Source organism: Corvus cornix, chromosome 8, assembly GCF_000738735.6.
Source record: "Corvus cornix cornix isolate S_Up_H32 chromosome 8, ASM73873v5, whole genome shotgun sequence".
Classification (NCBI taxonomy): Eukaryota; Metazoa; Chordata; class Aves; order Passeriformes; family Corvidae; genus Corvus; species Corvus cornix.
This window is the reverse complement of record NC_046338.1, coordinates 24,158,734-24,177,879: the sequence shown is the minus strand read 5'-3', so window position 1 is coordinate 24,177,879 and position 19,146 is coordinate 24,158,734. Positions and strand designations below refer to the sequence as shown.

The following is a 19,146-nucleotide window of genomic DNA, read 5'->3' as shown; positions in this document are numbered from 1 at the left end:
AGTCATGAAACCAAGGAGTAACAACAATCACTTATGCAATGCTTAGTGGCACTTTGCCAACCAGTTCCAAGGGCAGTGGCCCATGGCATTTAACAGGAAGTCCACTTCTCCGTGGCATCCTCATTGTGTAACGTGCTGTTCAAGCTGTGCATGTGCCCCTCCTGCACAGCTTTGCCTTCTCTCATGAAAAGCACTTTCCAGCACCAGAATTATTCACAGGCACATTTTAACATTTGCAATCAAAACACAAAGAGGATTTCCTGAACAGTGGTTTCCAGCGTGAAGGATCTCTCAGCTTAGCCCATGGCATTCCAAATTCTTAATCACTAACACAAAGCCTGACAGCCTCTACCAAATGTGCTGGCAAAACTGGAGTTTATCCAACTGCATGGTGAGGAGCAAGCCATGCCAGGCACGAGGCAAAATGAGCTCTTCTCACATCCATTACCGTCCCAGTAGATAGACCACAAGCAACTAGGAGACACAGAAGTTGAAAACAAGTTTTATGTTCCACTTTGAAGCAGTTTCAAAGCCAGTTTAAAGATAAAAATGTACAGTTAATTCTATCACACTTCTTGTCCTAGGAGTGTCAGCTATTTAAAAATAAAACCTGGAAGCTGCAAGAGTTCTGTTCGGTCCAGTGGGAGGTGATGATAATCTGCACACACTCATAACAGCACCTGGGCTCTTACTTCATAAAATAAGCTTTGTGTGCTGTCCAGCTAAAAATCTGGCAGAAGGATTAATTCAAACTGGAAGCAAATAACTTCATCTGACCAGAATTAACTCTAAAAGTGTGCCTAAGATTTCAAATAATGGTCTCAAATGTAATACTGTAATGATTAACATCCACTAAAATGTAGGACACTATCTAATGAAACCAAAACCACCTCAATTCTGCATGCTTTACTTTTATACAGACCCTGTCTAGAGTGTCAGATAAATAAACTGAAAATGAACAGGAAAAATCACTAGTCTTAAGCTGTGGAAGTGTGAAGTACAACTAAAAAAGCAAGCACAAGTATTTTAAAGCGCTCTCTTCATGTACTATCATTCAAGGCAAACAAAGTATCACGAAGGTAATTTTTTCAAGCAGTTCATTCCCACCAAATTCAAGTCAATGTCTTACTGGCTACTGCAGTTCCAGGGCTGAAGGTATCATTTATGACTCTGTACAGTTAGGGCTCGGCCAACATCGATCCCACAATTAAATACTGCTACAGATTGTAAGCAAGAGCCCATCGTTCCCTTCTGGGAACTGTTCAGAATAATCTGAGCAAAATTTTCTTCAATGAATACCATGGTATCACTAAAGAAAGATGCATTATCATCTGGCATAATTAAAGTATTACTAATGCCTTATTGAACTTGGGTTACTTCCTGAAGGAAGAGAACTGCTTCAGAGCTTCATATTTTCACCACCTGCTCTAACTGAACACACATTAATTGTTTGTGGATAAACTTGTGCTCCTGCTCACTTTGTTGACAGCAGTGTCTGTTCCATACTCTTATTAAATGCTGTTCTGTACTCATTAAGTGAGATACTGCTGACACTTCCTTCACTGAGACCATTCCCACTTTATAAGCACATCTTCCTCCCATGCTTCTCAATTATACTTCTCTAGCCTATGCCCACACCAATTTCATAAGCAGTGGGTCTTTTACAGAGGTTTTCCAAAACCAACAATCTTTCTTTCCTTCTTGCCCACAACTCTTTGTCTCTCAAGCGTGCAGCACATTTTAAATACATGTATGCTATTACTGGTCACGTCTGCCTGCAACCACTTTGGGTTCTGGAGACATTTTTTGCAGCATGTTTTTTTTTCACTGTAATTATCTGCAGTATATGTTGTCCTTCCAAATACTAGTTTAAAAATAACAAAGTATTAGTTAGATCTGGAACGTGTAAAGCTGAAAGAAGTTCAGTGACGGCATTAATATGATTCATGAAGTTCCAGCAACCATAGAGAGGACCAACTAATCAAGACTATACACACAAAATCCAAGAGGAGCTTTGCTTCATGCCAGACATATTCGAGTTGACTTTTCTGCCTCTGCTTATACATCTGTCCTCAACACCACATCCATTCTCGATTTTATTGGGAGGACACTGGGGTTCAAAGGGACCCAAGGAGATAAAAATCAGAGCAACTAAGACTTTGCTTCCAAAATGCCTTGGAATAGATTCCCAAGTAGGAGCAAAGAACAGAGCAAAGGAAACAAAACCCCACTTGATACGACAGGCATTACCTCCCTTCTCAGAAACACCATTCTGCATTGCTGTTCTGGCCCCTCCTACCCACTGTTTGCATCTGGCTGAGCCAGGAGGCTGCAGGAGATGCTGCACTGCAGCTGGCACTTGTAGCTGCTCCTCTCTGCCTCCCACCCCTACACACCTGGGGTGTCTCACTGCCTGGCTGCTTCTCTTCCCCCTCCTCTCAGCCCTCCTGCTCTCCACAGCACACACACAGCTCTTTGCTGCTTCACTCCCCAAAGGATGTCCTTACGGTGACAAATGGTGACACAGTCGGGTTTGCTGGAAAATACTAGAAGGTGTTGATAGAAACACTTTTTAAGGAACTGCTGGCCTTAAGCTGCAAATCTAAATTAACTTCTTTTGAGCTTCCTTTTACCCAACTTGCAGTTGTATTGTTCTCATACACAAGTATTTTGAGAATCCCAGGACTGAGTGAGGCCATTTGTGTTAGTAGACCAACATACATTTTTAGACTTAATTTTAGATTATTAGATTTCTCTCTGGAGGTTTTTAGACTAAGCTCTAAGATGCTACCAAAGACACCATCTTCCCCAGCTGAGTAACAGGAAGAGCACAGAGAAACCTTCTCCCCACCACCCCTCAGGCCCTTTGAAAGTCACCTCTCCCTGATCCCCACCTACCTGAAATATTCCATATCAGAAAGGAAGACAGTTCAAGAAAGACCAGAAAGCAAGCTGGCTTCATTGTTTTCATATGGACCAGGGATTTGGAAGGAAAAAATTCCCTGACACTGAAAGAATCCAAAGTTTAGCCAGAAAAAAGGGAATGTGTAACAAAGAATGCAGCAGGCCAGACTTAATTTTCACTATCAACACTTAGATGGAAACAGGAGGTTTTCATAATGGATTCTCAAATTTGAAAGTCAAATACAGCTGTAGTTTGACAGAAGCTGACTCACTGAGCTTCAGGGCATGGTGAAGCACAATCACACACACTGTTTGCCTCCTCAAATTCTCCCAGAGAGGCAAGAACTGGCCTCACAGAGAAGACAGGCTAAAGGGTGACCTCTGCTCTGAAAAGGAAAGGCAATTTTATAATGGATACTTTGCCCTGAGCCTCAGTTCTTTTACCACATTATGGTAAATACCACATTATTCTCAGCTTGTGTATAAAATATAGGACAAGATCTTAAAATCCTACAATCCTGGGATAAAGTAGCTTTTTTCCTCTGAATAGCTAAGCTCAGGCTCCCCTGGAAAAAGGGCAGTTTGTAAAATCTTTTGAAAATCTGCATGTTAACTTGCAACAGTTGCAAATATAGGACTCAAACATAGAGAATAGCTGCTGTATCTCTAGGGGCAGCAGGACTATGTGGGTCTAATCAATTCATCTGAATGAAACACCAAATTACACGTCCCAGCCTGCAGAAATCCACACAAAAGTCAACAGCAGAAAACTCCATGCTCAGTAAAAACCACCCATTGTCAAGTACAACAAAGTAGGAGGAAAGTATATGTTAGGACTGAATTTCTGGCTGTGAAACACCATCTGAAGCCAACTTCTTATAAAGTTTTGCCTGCAGGATGTAGACGGCATCAGGAGTGCAGGGAGTTGGAACCTGCCTCGTGCTCTCTGAATACACTCAGATTGTTGTTGCTAGAAGTGTGTGCAGCACAGCAAACTGCTGCTGCACAAGCATGTCAAAGCCAGACTTTATAATCTTGCTTCCTGAAAGTAATATAACATCCCAAATACAATTATATCATCCCAAATACAATTAGCACAGCACAGGCTTATTACCAACAGAAGCACATAATAACCTAGACATTTTTATTCTATAAACAAAGAAAGAACAGAAGTTCTGATTAAAATTTGACTTAATAATTTCAGCAAAAAATTGTTTGCAGAACTTGAGAAACCCTTAAATGCTTACTGCAGATGTTGGCTTGTAGGACCAGAAATTCATAATAAGAGGTTTCCCTGAAGCTCTATGGTTTATGGCACTGAAACAGAAATTTATAAAGCAAAATCCTGGTCTTACAGAAGTTGGTAAAGGCTTTGCCATTGATTCCTATAGGGTCAGCATCACTCTTGCCCTAACAAACAGAATCACCTTTTATTATCTACTTTTTACTGCATTCTACTGAAGATACTGTATATGCACTGCAATAAATGCAAGTGGCAAACTTTGATATTAGGAGACATTTGTGCTTTGAAATAGAGAAAGTAGTGAGAGGAAATGCCCAAAGTCCTCTGAATTTCCCAAGTGAATCAAACTTTAAACTATGTTTTCCTTAAGAACAGTAATTACATTCTTAACCTAAAAAATGTCACTGTCCTTAAATAAACCTGCAGAGATGTCATCAAAGGGTCACTGAGTGAACCTTCCAGGATGGGGAAATCTACTGCTTAATCATTCCAAGTTGTGGGGACTCTGATCCTAACCACACAAGAGTGGAATGATCTGAAGCAGCACTGACAGGCCAAAGTAAATTGGAAGGGATTTGTTTTCTCCAGTGATTTACTTAATTACTTTTCAAATTAAGCTAGCTATTCAGGTAATTCTAGAAACAATCTCAAGGCCTGTACTCTGTGGCAAAACAGATGTGAGCTCTGAGAGACTGCTGTGTGGGTGCCAGGCTTACAGAGAGGCAGCCAGGTGTCTGTTCCCTGCAAACAGCACCTCAGATCCACCAACCCGAGTTTTGTATCCATGCTCCTCTGGGGTTTTAGAAGACATTAAGCAGACTTGGTATCACAGATGTTACAGAGCAGAAATCAAAGGTGTTGGCAGAGCAGCAGACTCTTCCTGTTTAAAAATGACATTACAGACTCCCCTGATAATAGCAGTAAATTAATTTCTTTAGACACTCAGAGCAAAAGCCCTGCTTCTTGTATGGACTCAGCTGATCCAAATGCTACTTTCCTCCTTCCTCCTTAAAAAGGAAAAAAATCCCATGTAATCTTCAACTGTAAATATGTAGATCTGCAAGTCTTCCAAGGCAAGGAAAGAAAATAACATCGATGAGATCATGGGAATCTCAGTTTTACAGGTATCACCAGAACAACATGCAGTGTGCAAGAGCTTTACTTCCCAACCCTGCACTTCCAGAAGCCTTGGCTGAGTCCTACCGTGTAAGAGTTTGGGTAGCCCTAGCAAATCCAAGGAACTCAGGGCAGAGCTCCTGTACTGCAAGTGAGAACACACAAAAAATGTTACATTTTATCACATGCATCCAGGAGAAATGCTAGGGTTTGTGAGGCTGCACATGGAGCAGAAAACGGCAACAGATGATCCAGGAACATCAGCTGGAAGGGATCTCCTGAGATCCACAGTCCCACCTTCCACTCAGAGCACGATACCACCAGAACCACCCACTCCCTGGAACCTTCCACTGGATGATTCTTGTTCTATTATGTTATAGGGCTGTTAACAGCTTATTAAGTATGTGGGAGTGTCTGCATGGCAAACTGTGAATGAGGAGAACAAAACCTTTCATCTCCAGGCCTTGGCTCCTCACTTGGACAAGCGCAAGCAACACCAGTGAACTGTGGAACAAACTGAGGAGGAACCAGTCCCCCCTCAGCTCCTAATCATCAGTGAAAAGGGAGCTGTGGTCCAGAGAAAATGAAGTCAGCAATCCCCAGGAGGAGGTGAAAGGGCACCTCCCAGGCTGGGGCCCTGCTGATGGCACCCCTCGGGCTGTGCAGGAGTCCTTTCTTCTGCACTCACAAAAGAATCCAAGCAAGTCATTTAAAAGTGCCTCAGGGCAGAGCTTGCTGCTAGATCAGGTTTGCCCTGTTAAAACAATAAATGAGGTAATGTACAAAACTGCCTTCTATTTGAGGACATTTCATTCATAAAACAGAAATACCAAAAGCTTTGCTACCAAATAAACTTCGCAGATGGGTTTAAAAGGCCTCCGCACCTCTTCCTGCAGGAGAGCAGGGCCAAGCTGTAGGGATTCTGTGGCACAAGGCACACAGCTTCCAAGGACAGCTCTGCAACTTGAAATGGGAGCTGACAACCTCCAGGTCATTAACCCGACAGTGTAAACAGGACCTATGGACACGTACATGCACTCAGGTGGGCTGGAGCAATGGTCCCAAATGCAGACCTCTACAAACACTGTTCTGCTTTGTGTTCTGAGTTTCCAGGAAAACTTTTATTCTCTGCTCCCTTCTCCTCATCCTCAGGATATGTGGAGCCTGGTGCTGGCTATATTTGTGTTGCTAGCTGAAAGAACAGCAGAACATGCCAAGCATTTAATAACAAAATTCCAGCCTTGTGACACAACCCAGTAATCCCAAGACTGGAAACTAACCTCATATTTCTACTCAGCACAAAACCTTAATCCTAAGAAGAGCACCACTATTTTCATTTTGCCTGAACCTTTCCTACAGATATGCATCTCACAAATTAAGAAACTTGCTGTGTACCAGGTGGAACAGAGTCGTATTACCTGTGTACCTATGGCATGTAGAGATTGGTAGAGTTATGACAACACAGAAACTGCTAAAACTAGTTATGATGATCTGTGTGCTCTTACACAGAACTGGCTATAGCTGGATGAGCTGTTGTTGTGGCCACTACTGGTCCCTCACTACATTGGGACCGCTCTCAGGACACTCCTACAAAGAGGAAACAAATGGAGCTTTGTGGGCTCCTGGGAGGATCATGGCTGGGTGTGAACATGCACAGAACAATTCTCATCTAACACCCCAAATGCAAAATGGCAGCGCAGGAGGCTCAGCAAGCCAAGAGCCCAGATTCAGCCCAGGGACAGATGTGCATTATAGACGTATCTAATGACTCACCAAGACCTCTGCAAAAGGGAGGGAATAAGCTCCTCCAACCCCAGGTTGGTGTTTCAAGCACTGTTTGCCTTGATCATTTCCACCACCAGACCCTAATCAGCTTCTCACTACCGCAGCTGTCCTGGCTTCAACACCAGTCAGGGTTTCAGTGCAGAAAGTGCCATCAGACACCTGAAATTCCATTTTATAACAGCTTTTACTGTCACTAACTGCGCTGCAGATGTGAGGCTGTGCCTGACAAAGCTGCAGCACAAGCCTCTGCTGTATCTCAGCACAGAAAGCAGACCTGCTCATCTGTCTCAGCTTACAAGTCACAAAACAGCAGAAAAACTGTGGCCCTACACACAGTCCTGTACAGCTGCGATAAGTGACACATAAAACTGCAAATGCAGGAGTTTTAGGGGAAGATAGAAACTGTATTATGTTAACAGTAATGATTTGTGCAGAGGGTACATTTATTTCTATACCCAGAAGCACAAAAGGTTTGTACTGCTATTTCATAGCTGTAATGTGTAAGTTTAACCACAGGGTTCATGAAATTTTGGGCTGTCTTGCTCTGGAACTACAATGTTTTCTGCAAAGCTCTTTCCATTCCCAATGTGATGGGCATATTTTGCAAAGACCATGATTTGGCCATGTTACCTTAAAGGATATACAGAAGCATCATTTCAAAAGAAACAAATTTACCTGCAACTTTGATTAAGTCATCTTTTGGATCTCTGTTAGAAGCAGTCTTAAGTACACACATAAAAGGCCAGTAGCACCCACTGCTACACTTACTCTGCGGAATGACACCACATAGAATGTATCCTCCCTTCGGTGAATTGCTTCAAAAAAGTCTTGATAGCTCCTCGGAGAGGCATAATACACTTGCAGCTCATTCCCTGAGTTCCTGCTGAAATAAAGAACGGCAAGGTAATTATTTCAGACAAGACAGTTAATTTCAGTGAGACAGTGACTTTGAAGACCAGCTTTTTAAAGTAACCGCAGCAGCTCTTCATCCACTAAGAGGAGCATGAGGAACACAGGTGAAGACAATGAAACTACTCAGTACTTTTTGAAAGTTCAAGGTGCTTCAAAGGTCTAACTACGGCAAAGATTTCCAGATTTTTGTTCGTGCTTCTGAGGTCAGCAAAAACCTGTTTGCTAGCTCAACAGGAAAAAAAAGCTTCAACCTAAAGTGTCTGAAAAATTGTGATGACTTCTGAAAATAAATTTTAGGATGAAATGTCATTCTGAAATAAAATATAAAACCATTTAATAATTTAATAAATTAATTTTTCTGCTAAGAATCCAAACCACTGAAATTGAAGGAAGTGCAAAGGTAAGCATAAACAGAGCTTTTAATTTACTGTCAGATGACAAATCCACCTTCTTTCTCACCCACCCTTTTTTTTCCACGCTATGTCCTCTGGTCAACTCAAAGACTTGCTCTTGATTTTCAATTTAGACAGAGGAGCAAAAATAAGATACTCACATAATTCTGGCTTATCTTTTCCACAGTTCTCATCTTACACATATCAGACACAAGGAAAAGATGCTCTAAACCATTCTAAGCCAAAACACTGGCAAGTCCTACAATCATGGTACTTATCCACTGTTTATCTTGGAAAGGTGAGAAGTTCCTAGCATATACTGCTATTATTTATACTTTCCCAATCCCACTCCAAAATAACTTATTTATTTAACACTGGAAAGCTGTACTCAGGGAAACCATTAGCTGGACTTTCAACCTGTCATTTTAATTTCCCCCACTTTAATAGCACACTGTGTTTGTGGCAAGGACATGATCAGGCTATCCCTCCCCTCCCAAGCTGTCTTCTGCTGACCCGGGTTTTGAACTAGGGGGGTTAATTTAGACTATTTTAGTACATCTAAAATATAACAAGACACAAATGTATCATCAAGTGACTTTCTCAAGCAGCAATAATAGTAGGCTGTCATTATCTTCTCCTCCACTGCTAACAGAGCCCTGTTGCAAGCAAAGGACTGCAGCTGCCAGGCCAGCTGCCCTTTCACAGGATTGGGGGTGTAAGTCCTGGGGGATCAGGAGCAGGCAGCTCTACACTACACATCCCCTTCTGCACAACTGTGCAAGAGAGGAATCAGCTCCCATCCTTCACACACAGGACACAAAGGCTGGAGCTAATGTGAGCTTGATTACTCATTCATGAAAACATGTAGGCCCACCAAGCCACCCCTGAGATGGAGCACTGAAACTGGGCTGCGATGAAAGGCACGGCGCCCACGCACTGCTCGGTACAACACATCCTGAAAGCTGACCCGGGGCCCACAGATCTGTGTGCTCGCCCACACTCCACAAGATACAGAGAGACCTAAAAACCAGCTATGGGAGAAAACTATCCCAAAGCTCTTGGAAACCACTGGGCCTTTATAAAGCTGTCCTGGTCACGTAACAAATCAAACACAAAGTGATATCGGGGATTACAGGCAGTACATTGCATCTACCTTTGAACATCATCTGATAACCACCTCTCCATCAAAGGAAGGGAGGAACTTCCGAGCCAAAGCCAGGTGTGAAACTACCCGTTGTTTTAGTAACATCTTTGCATATTACAAAAAAGCATCATATTAAACTGTGTATGCCAAACAATGGTGCTGAACCTGGCCATTTATTGGGAGATCAATAAGTCTTTTGTTTTAAAACTTTGAAGGACACTCTGTTATGCACCACAGAGCACTGGGATGTTACACATAGGCTTGTTTTGGGAAGAAATGAGGCAGGACACAGTGATTTATGCATCAAAAACCGCAATATTAATAGTGCAAAACTTAGGAAAACAACTGCAGAGTCTTTTTGATACCTGAAGCCTTAAGAAACACACTTACAGAAGCCCTCAACAAAATCACCCCTGAAGAAAACTACATAGACTATAAAGACATTAGGCGGGAAAATTTTCTTTGAAATCATCTTAAAATTTATCTTCTCCACTGCTCTGACTTCCCTGAAATTCTTTTCAATCCTCAGCTTCCTGATGGAGATTACAATGGAGATGGAGACCACCTCTTCTACCAGAGACATTCAGTAAACCTGAAGTTAAGCCTACTTTGAGCAGGAAGTTGCACTAGGGATCTCCTGAGGTCCTTTACAATCTAAACTACTCTGTGATTCTATGATCTCATGGAGCACCTAATAGTTGATGGCTCTGGGAGGAACTGGAAGTCTGTTCTATGTTCTTAGCAGTTCCAGCACAGTCATAGCATGCAGCTGCCATGACTCACTGGTTCTGCTCATATAAACATCATTAATCTGAAAAAAAACCCCAAAAAATCTCACTTTCTTCAGAGCACAACAGATTATTCCATGCAGAGCTACATGATGTTGCACACTGTTTCCAATAATCCAGATACATTTTTTTCAGAGTAATGCAAGCATGTATATTAAACTGCTTTATGCCATGAGCCTTGTTCATCAGTGTTCAGTCAAAACAGCTATCCTTCGTCTGCCTGTAGAATTCAAAAAGCTTTTTCTTATTTTTTTTCTTTTCAGTCAAGACATATCAAGATTTGACAGCCTGGTTTTTGTAACATTTGCCTGCAGCTTGCTCTTTTCCTCCAGGCTGATCCTGCTTTCAAAGCAGCAATGCAAATGGAAAGGCCACAGCTGTCTTTCTTTCCACAGCAACATTTCAGGTGGTGTTCTCACCAAAAAGTTTCATTTATACTCCATTCTGCTCTTACACTCCTCTTTGGCACCTTAGAGGAGACAGCCTCCTCAACAGTCTCACACAGAATTCAGGAGAGAGAAATTTTGTTTCCCTAATCTTTTCTCTCCAGTACTTCCTGCCACCAGGAAGAGGGACAAGATGGGTATGGGGAGGGGTGGGCAGGGGACATCAGGAAACGCTGCATTAATGTGCTCCAATAATCAGCAGATGGAGACAAAGAATGTAAATGAGACATAATGGTACTTTAAGTTCATCATCATAACTTGGTGATAGCTATAATGGCTCTACTCCTGAAGACAAAGAGAGAAACTTTTCCCTTACCAGATTCATGGCCCTTTGAAACCTTCTTAAAACTAACGATGTTCTCACAGATAGCCCCAAGTTAGTTCCTCCCGAAATATTCAGATCTGTTTAGAAAGGGATTCTGGAGAGCAAAGTAAGGATTTTCTTAAAACTCATGGCTAGAAAGACCCTGGAAGAGCGGAGCTGTGATACAGGGGTCCATTTAAGCGTAATATAAATTGTTAGAAGCAGTTATTTGCTAAAGGACAGAAATTAGTCCAAGAAAAGTAGCTGCATTTGGCTTAAGAATCCTGAAAAGATGAAAATGGGCATTCTTTACCAACTGTTGGTGAAAAACTGGGTTAAGTAGAAAGCAGTTACAAAGGAACTGTTCCGCTTTACCTGAGACTGGTGTCTGTGTAAGGCATGGCCATTAGCTGGGAATCTGCTTTGTCACTGAGGGAGCTCTGAAAAAGGGGAAGAAGGAAAAAATGACACAAGGTGAAACCAATAAGCATTTCCTTGGTTTGACACTACATAGAATATAACACACAGAATGGGGTGCAGAGGTTAATCAGTGCTCTGCACCAGAAATGTGGATTTTCCCACTGGTGAAACATGAGAAACTGAAATGGTCAGCAATCAAGCTGGAACAACAAAACCAGCAGGATTTTAATACAGCCAAATTTGAAGTCAACATTCAGAGACAAGAAAGGGAGTTTGGCACCATATACAACAGTTCTAAATGTTCTACCATTCTGCTTTGGACACCAGTGAGAAGCATCTGAAGTTTAACACACAACACTTCTTCCCTAGAAAACTGCAGTATTTCCCACATTGTAACGCTCAATTCCTTTTAAAGCTGGTACTACCCCTAATCAAATTAAATACTTTGAAAATTCATTGTCTTAATTTCAGCTTTGGTATCAGTATACCATGTAGGTAAAAGATTTTTAAAAATGGGAAATATGAGCACAAGTCTCATATAGATATATAAAAATATAAGCACAAGTCTCATATATATATATATATAGCCATATAGATATATACATATATCTATATGGCTACAATTCTGTAGCCTTACCAAAAAACCATGAATCCCTCTAGCTAAAATTTAAACAATAGAAATATTTCAACAAAACCAATCAGCTCTGGCCCTTAACAGTGAGTCAAATAAATGTGCTGTAGGTTGTATTTCTCTCCGTTGAGCAATTGCTTATCCTTACAGAAAAGCCACAAAAAGGGTAACTATTGATTTCATTTTAGAAAATGTAGAAGCTACTTTGATGGCTGCTAAAAAAATTCAAAACCTTGAATCCAAGAACAGGAATGGAAGAACAACTTTGACAACGTAACAATCAACCAAACCCAGCAATTTCAAATGGGAAGTGTTGGCTGCCCTAATTACAGGCACGATGGCTACTTTTGTCTATAATGACAAGTGCAAACAAGTCAGGGAACACGGTTCGTGAAATTATCTTGTCAGGCCACTGAGGCAGGAGCAGGAAGGGGCGCACCTGCATGACTCGCGCTTTCTGCTGCTGGTTGTTGGACAGCCTTCGGGATCTGGTTCGCTCCACCTCGTGCCTGTGCACCCATCCTCGGAGTTCATGGGTCAGCCTAGGAAAACACACAGCATCAACACAGATTTCAAACAAGGCTGCCAGAATATTTCAGTTGCATACAACAGTTTAGCCACTATACAGACACTGAAGATTACTATTATTTTACCTTATGATAACTTATTTTTAATACCACAGTAAGAAAATACAATTTTAAGATTACATGTGTAAGGGATTATCTATAAAGTATTAGATTCGTGGATGTTTCCACACAAAGTAGATACAGTCCATTCTTTTGTCCAACGAACAGTAATTTTGAAATTACTGGAAGGACTACTGAAATTTAAAATCAAAAGTTGATCAATTCAAGACAAATTATTGGTTAAGGCTAAATTATGGCACATAAATCTGAGAGGAAGAATGGACAGACAATGGAGATAAGGTTAGTGACTCATATCTATGGAAAAAGTGGAGCTAGGTGTTTTCAAACAGTGAGCAAAGAACATCTGCAATGTCAGGTTCAGTCTGCTTCTATCAGAAGGTGAAGAATAGAAGACCATCTCTTATATAATTCAGATGGAAATGGCTTTTAGCTGGACTTGATTTCCAAATAATTAACATTTCTACATATGAAGCGATTTCTCTTTTAAGCCACGAAAGCCCCCCAGACAATCAGAAAACTGTTATTTGGTTACTGCAAATGACCAGTGAATAGAGTGGTGAAAATCATTACTAAAACCATGGAAAGATAACAAAGATCCAAGTGGATCTGTCCTTACAGCAGCAGACACTGGCCACGTACTGGATGAACACCATGAATGGACAACAACATCATTCACAGCAGCCCAGTAGCACTCAGCCAACACAGAATTTATATCTCAACTCCTAATAAACTTTAAATGCTCACAAAAGGCAGTTTGCTCACCTCAGCGACTCTGTCCTGTTGATCAGAGGCCGGCAGGGGGGCGGCGGTGGTGAAATATATAACAGAGGTTCTTCTGAGACTATCATTAGTGCTTTGTTATCAGACACAGAACGGTCATACCTGGGAAAAATCAAGAAAAGCACATCAAGAAGTCCCTTAAAAAACTTCTTCATGACCCTTTGACCAAATCCAGAGAATGAGCACAAACACCAGCAGACCCACGAATATTACAGCTGCTCCTGTGAGACCTCTGATGCAGGTGAGTAACAATCCCCATCAAACATCCAATGCTCTCAGTCAATCCCTCAAAGGGGGCTGACAGCTCTCAACACAGGGAAGACAGATGAGCATTAGCAGATGTTGGATCTCTTCCCAAGAAGGCCAGATATTGATAGAATATGTAGTCTGTAAAATATTCCTCACAGAATGCAAACTATGTGATCTCTGTAGACACAACTTTCTTTTTCATTCCAGAGCTGTGCAAGATTTGCTACAGAAATATTACATTTATTATCCACTAAAACCATGCGGATAGACAGACCATAAGCTATATGACAGCCGAGCAGCCACAAACTATATTACAACTGAGTGGAGAGGATTTACATCTCTGTCTCCAGAATCTAGCTTGGTTTTGATAAAAAGGGAAAAGGAGCATGTATTTCTCAGTACAAAAATCTGTAATACTCTCACAGCCTCCTGAGGGGTTAACTACTTATCACCAAATACCTAATGTAGTTCTCTCTCTTGATAGGTTATCAATGTAACAGCCTCAGTCCTCTTGGTTTTGACAGACTTGTAGCTCCTGAACCTCAACTTCTTTCTGAAAAATCAGGTATAAGAGCTTATGAAAGCCTTATTCATATCCCCTCTCTTTCCCAGCTTTCTCTCCAACTTCATGTCTGCTTCTCGTGTCTGCTGCATCTAGGACTGATAAAGGAGAATATGCAGCAAAGAGCAAACAGTTTGCCAAACCCAGGGTGAAACAGTGAAAGAGAAGGAGGTACAGGCACAAGCACACCCTCCTAAGAGAACCACTCTACTCTTCTGTCCCATAGGTCATGGTCTAAAATGTACCACACAGGATACAAAGCCCTCACCATGGCTACAGCCTTAAAATGCTCCCGATTTATTGCCTTCTTTCTGCACGGCAAAATACATTAGGGCTTTCTGCACATCTGTGCCTAGCTTTGTTCAACCAGCCAAAACACTCTACTGGAAAGGGACAGCCTAATAGGATAAATCTAGTAAGGGGAAAACATGAGCTGTATTAGCCAGACTTCAATCTGGAGACAATTATATGTTCACTTATGCACTGCATGCTAGAGACCTAGGAAGTCTGAAAGCCAGTATTTAATTAAAAAGTGGATAAGCACAAGGATGGACTTGGACTTTTTAAAACGAAAAAGTACAGTGCTAAGTTCAGAGTGTATTCTTAGTCGTGAACTTCCCCAGTCTTCTCTTGAGCAGCTAAGAAAATAAATATTCCAGCTTAAAAAGTAAGAAGAGATAGATAATACGACAAATATCACAACTATGCAAGCTAAAATATAGATCAGAGGGAAAAAGCAAACAGATGAACTGAAGAAGGTCCTGAAAATCTCGGTGACAAGCACTTGTGGATATGCTCTCTTCCCTAACACTGTGCAGCACAGCCACGTGTACACTTCTGAAGCTCTATGTGTTGGGTACTCTGGCAGATAAAACACCATATTCATTTGAAAAGCAAACTGTGCAGCTTTCAAAACACTGTGTTTAAAACTCAGGTACTCTGTAAAAGAAGCAAGAGCACTGGCCAAAAGGGTGAGCAAGGCAGTGAGGGCTAAAAGCACCACTGCCCTCTGCCACCTAAAATGTTAAAGGTTTCCATCTCACCTATTAGTCTTCTCGGGAATGATGCCCTCAGGTATTTTCTGATCTGTGCTGGACTCCTGGACAGCTGAGAACTCCAGAAGATTTCTGGTCCGGTGGTTAGAACTCACAGTGGAATCAACTCCATTGGGATCCTTTTCAAATACACTGGAAAACATAATAAACATAGCAAAATGGACCACAAACATAAGGGGTCTGCAAGGCACTTTACTGTAAGGCATTAAATACTCAGGTGCGGAAGTTTCTGGCTGCTGTTACAGTACACGGATAAGGTGCATGTCATATCTAATGTAAAAGCTGATGTGTCATTACAATATCATCGTTCAAAGCACTAGCAGTCAGAAAAGCAATTCTGTTCTCTTTTTCAGTTTTAGTTGTTTGAAAGACTGCGATGCTCTGGTTTTCACATTCCCCCACATAAGCTTCACCTGATGAAACTAAGAATACTCTGCTTGTAACCCAGGTCCACAGGCATAAGAAAATTACCTACATTCAAATCAAAGCACTACCAAACTTTAACTTTCATCAGCCTCAAAGTACAATTTACATAGTTTATATGAATACAACATGTAAGAAAAACTTAGCTATCAAATTCCATGCAGCTGCAAGCCTGGAATGTTATGCCAGACATCTACCAGAACTGTACACAAATATGTTCAATTCTACTTGGATTTAGAACAAGTGGCAGGGCCAACAGGCCCATCGGCAGCAGGCCATGGTGCCAGACACCCTGTGGTTCTGGTGTGTACTCACATGGATGGAAGGAGCCTGGCCTGGGGGATGCTCAGCCAGCCAGCCATGCAGCACAGGAGTGTCTGTGCTGCTCTCCATGCAAAGAGAGGGAGCAACACTGCACATGTGAGCTGGAAACACAACCACACCATTGCTGTACCAGATCTGCATCCTCGGTCACAAGGGTGAGTTACAAGGGAGAACTCTCAAAAGCACAGAAGCAATACTTCAATTTCTCCTCTCCAGAGACTGGCTTTCCTCTTTCATAACACGGTTGCTTCCTGAAATATGCATGTTTACAAACCCAAGTCCTAACTTCTTGGCTGACAACAGCAGAGCATCACCAGCAGCAACACAGCGAAAACACAGAAGTGCAACAAGCCCCCAGCATGCTGATGAGATCTCTGCCATTCATGCTGATCACAGCCCACAGAGTATATTTTAATTCGTGCCCCACCCCTCCTGTGCAGCAGAGCGTAAACCCTGCAGGGGAGTATTTCCTGGTTTTACATGGCATCACTTTGCAACAGGCAACAAATACAAATAGAGACAGGCAAAACCTAGCAAGGAGGGCAGATTAAATACTCCACAAGTAAGCAGAAGGCAGACAGAATTGCCCAGAAATTCCCTCTCTTTTGCCAACACTTTTGCACTCCTGTTAGTAGCAACCCAGGTGTCCATGTGCGCAACTGTGCCATGTTCTGAACCACAGGAGTCAGGACAATCCTAGACCCAGGCTGACATTGCCTTGATTACCTGCTCTCCTCCGGGTTTCTAGGCAGCAGCATGGAATGCGGGCAGCAGAAATGCTCCAGGCTCTGCTTTCACTTGTGCCAATGGGCAGAACAATACTTAAGAGTTTCCTTACTGCCTGTGTACACCGGTATCCAAATGTCTTGCTGCTTCTACTGCATGGAAAGCTGGATGGTTTATTCATAACCTCCTATCAGGCAACACCATATCTATCCAATTTTACAGAAACAATCTCCACTACCCACTAGGTTTTATGAGATCACGTTTCTTCTCTGCCAGTGAAAGCATCAGCACAACTGGCAGTGTCTCAAGCCCAAGAACCAGAGCTCAAAACTAAGGCTGATGCTTAAACAGACGCCTCATGTTCCTGCTGGAAGCCACCCACCTGTGAAATGCCCTTACTACACTTAATCTGGAGTCATGACAGCCAGAAGTACATGGTAGTTTATTCACTAGACCAAGAATATCCCTCAGAAGATATGAAAGCTGTTAACTCTCCTGCAAATCCTTTCTCCCCAGCCTGAAGTGTATTAGCCATCCAGTTGCTGGATCTCCTGGATCTGGTCTTTCAGCCTATCCTACTTCTCTCCCTTCCCATTCAAAATGACACATGGAACCAGAGAAACTTCCCATGTAATTAGTTAAAGCCGAGAAAAATCTAAGCAGAAGAACTGTAACAAATTGCATTTTTCCATGATGCTTCTTCCTTCCTATTTGTCTCATTCTGCAAAAACGATTCTTGTTATTTCAGGTTCCAGCCTGGAGAGGTGAAATGTCACATGCAACACATTCCTACTGCAGCTCACCCTGAACTCTGCACAACAGAGACAAATCCAAACCAAGGATAAAGACACACACTGCTCTACAATCACAGCTAATCTTCCCTTTTTGTGATTGAGTTGTTTTAGCTACACACCCATTCTAAACCACACACACCTCACTTTACTGCATCAGCTCTAGAAGAGAGGAAATGTTTATTTTCCCTCTTCTCAAGTGTAAAACATCTTTTTCTTTTCATCAAAAATCAGCTGAGCACGGGATGTTTCCACCTGAAAGCAGATACCTTCGGCAGCAAAAGACAAAGAAGGAGGTAAACAGAGTATGTTTTGCCACCCTTACAGGCATAAACCATGGCTCCCACTTCTGACAATGTGAACACAAACTTGAGAACAAAATATGGTATTAGGGTAATCTTTCCAATGCCCCTTCCTTTATCAGGATTGTTATTTTTCTTTTGAAGCAGGGCTAGCAGCAACTTCTGCTATATGGGCCACTTCTGCCCCTGCCCTTTCCCATTCTTTTTCTAGGACCTTGAAGATGACTGAAAGTTTCCTTCTCAATGTCTCCAATATGTCTGGGAAAAAAAAAAAAAGGAAAAATCCCTTTTGGTGCTGCTTTGGTTTGTGGCAATGACCCAAAACCAAAATAACTATAGTTTTGGATAAGGAAAAGCCCCACAAATTGAAATCCTGCCCCACTTCCACCTTCTAATTACTTGGGGAGTTTTGTTAGTTTTTTCCCATCTGAATAGAAGATGATGTTGTTCTGTTGTATCATTTCCTTCTCTTCCCTTCTCCCATGAGGGAACACCAGTGAAGTTTGTCTATAAATAGGGCTCCATCTTCAGGAAACAAATAGGGGAGGACATGCAGGTAATGGTCCATATCCTCCAGATTCTCCAGGGCCTTTCCTTGCCAAGTGGGTACCTGAGAGTCTGAAACAGGGTATCAGAAATATTTCTCCTTCGACATTTCAAACTAATATGAGGGAAAAAGCATAACTTAGGAGCAAGGAATCCCTTCAAGCAGCTGGCACAAGGATGGACCTCTCCTGCAGAGCTGCATCGGGAAACATCTGCTGACCTCAGGCATGCTGAGCTTTACAAGTGCCAAGCAAAACAGCAACAATACAAGCTGCAACAGGAAGGGTCTACAGAACACATCCCAACACCATGACACTGAAGAGGAAGCAAATATTGGGCATTTAAAAACACCAGGCAGAAGAGGCTAGAAAACATGAAAAAGAAAGGTAGAAGATCCCACTCTGCGTGAAAAAAGTTTCAGGAAAGCAGTATTTTCAACTAAGATACCAACAGTTAGTTTAAGAACTGGTTTAATATGACAGATGGCAAAAGCATAGACAGTTTTTTCATTCTGTTGAACTATAAGATGAGAAGTCAGAAAAGGAAGAGCACTTTGGCATACCTGCCCTAAGCAAGCCCCACTATTTGCAGGAACTGACTTACTGCCCCACATCAAAAGTCACAAAAGACTGAAGCTGAGAATTGGCTCTACTGGA

The 19,146-nt window shown here is 42.0% G+C and overlaps 1 protein-coding gene across 1 annotated transcript in view; it reads right to left on the bottom strand.

The window, feature by feature from the left end:
- Positions 1-19,146, bottom strand: part of ATF6 (activating transcription factor 6) — a 73,254-nt gene that overhangs the window by 34,247 nt on the left and 19,861 nt on the right. The window contains 5 exon segments of the mRNA XM_039555705.1: positions 7,817-7,931; positions 11,410-11,474; positions 12,525-12,627; positions 13,495-13,614; positions 15,367-15,510. Of these exon segments, the coding sequence (XP_039411639.1) occupies positions 7,817-7,931; positions 11,410-11,474; positions 12,525-12,627; positions 13,495-13,614; positions 15,367-15,510 (547 nt within the window).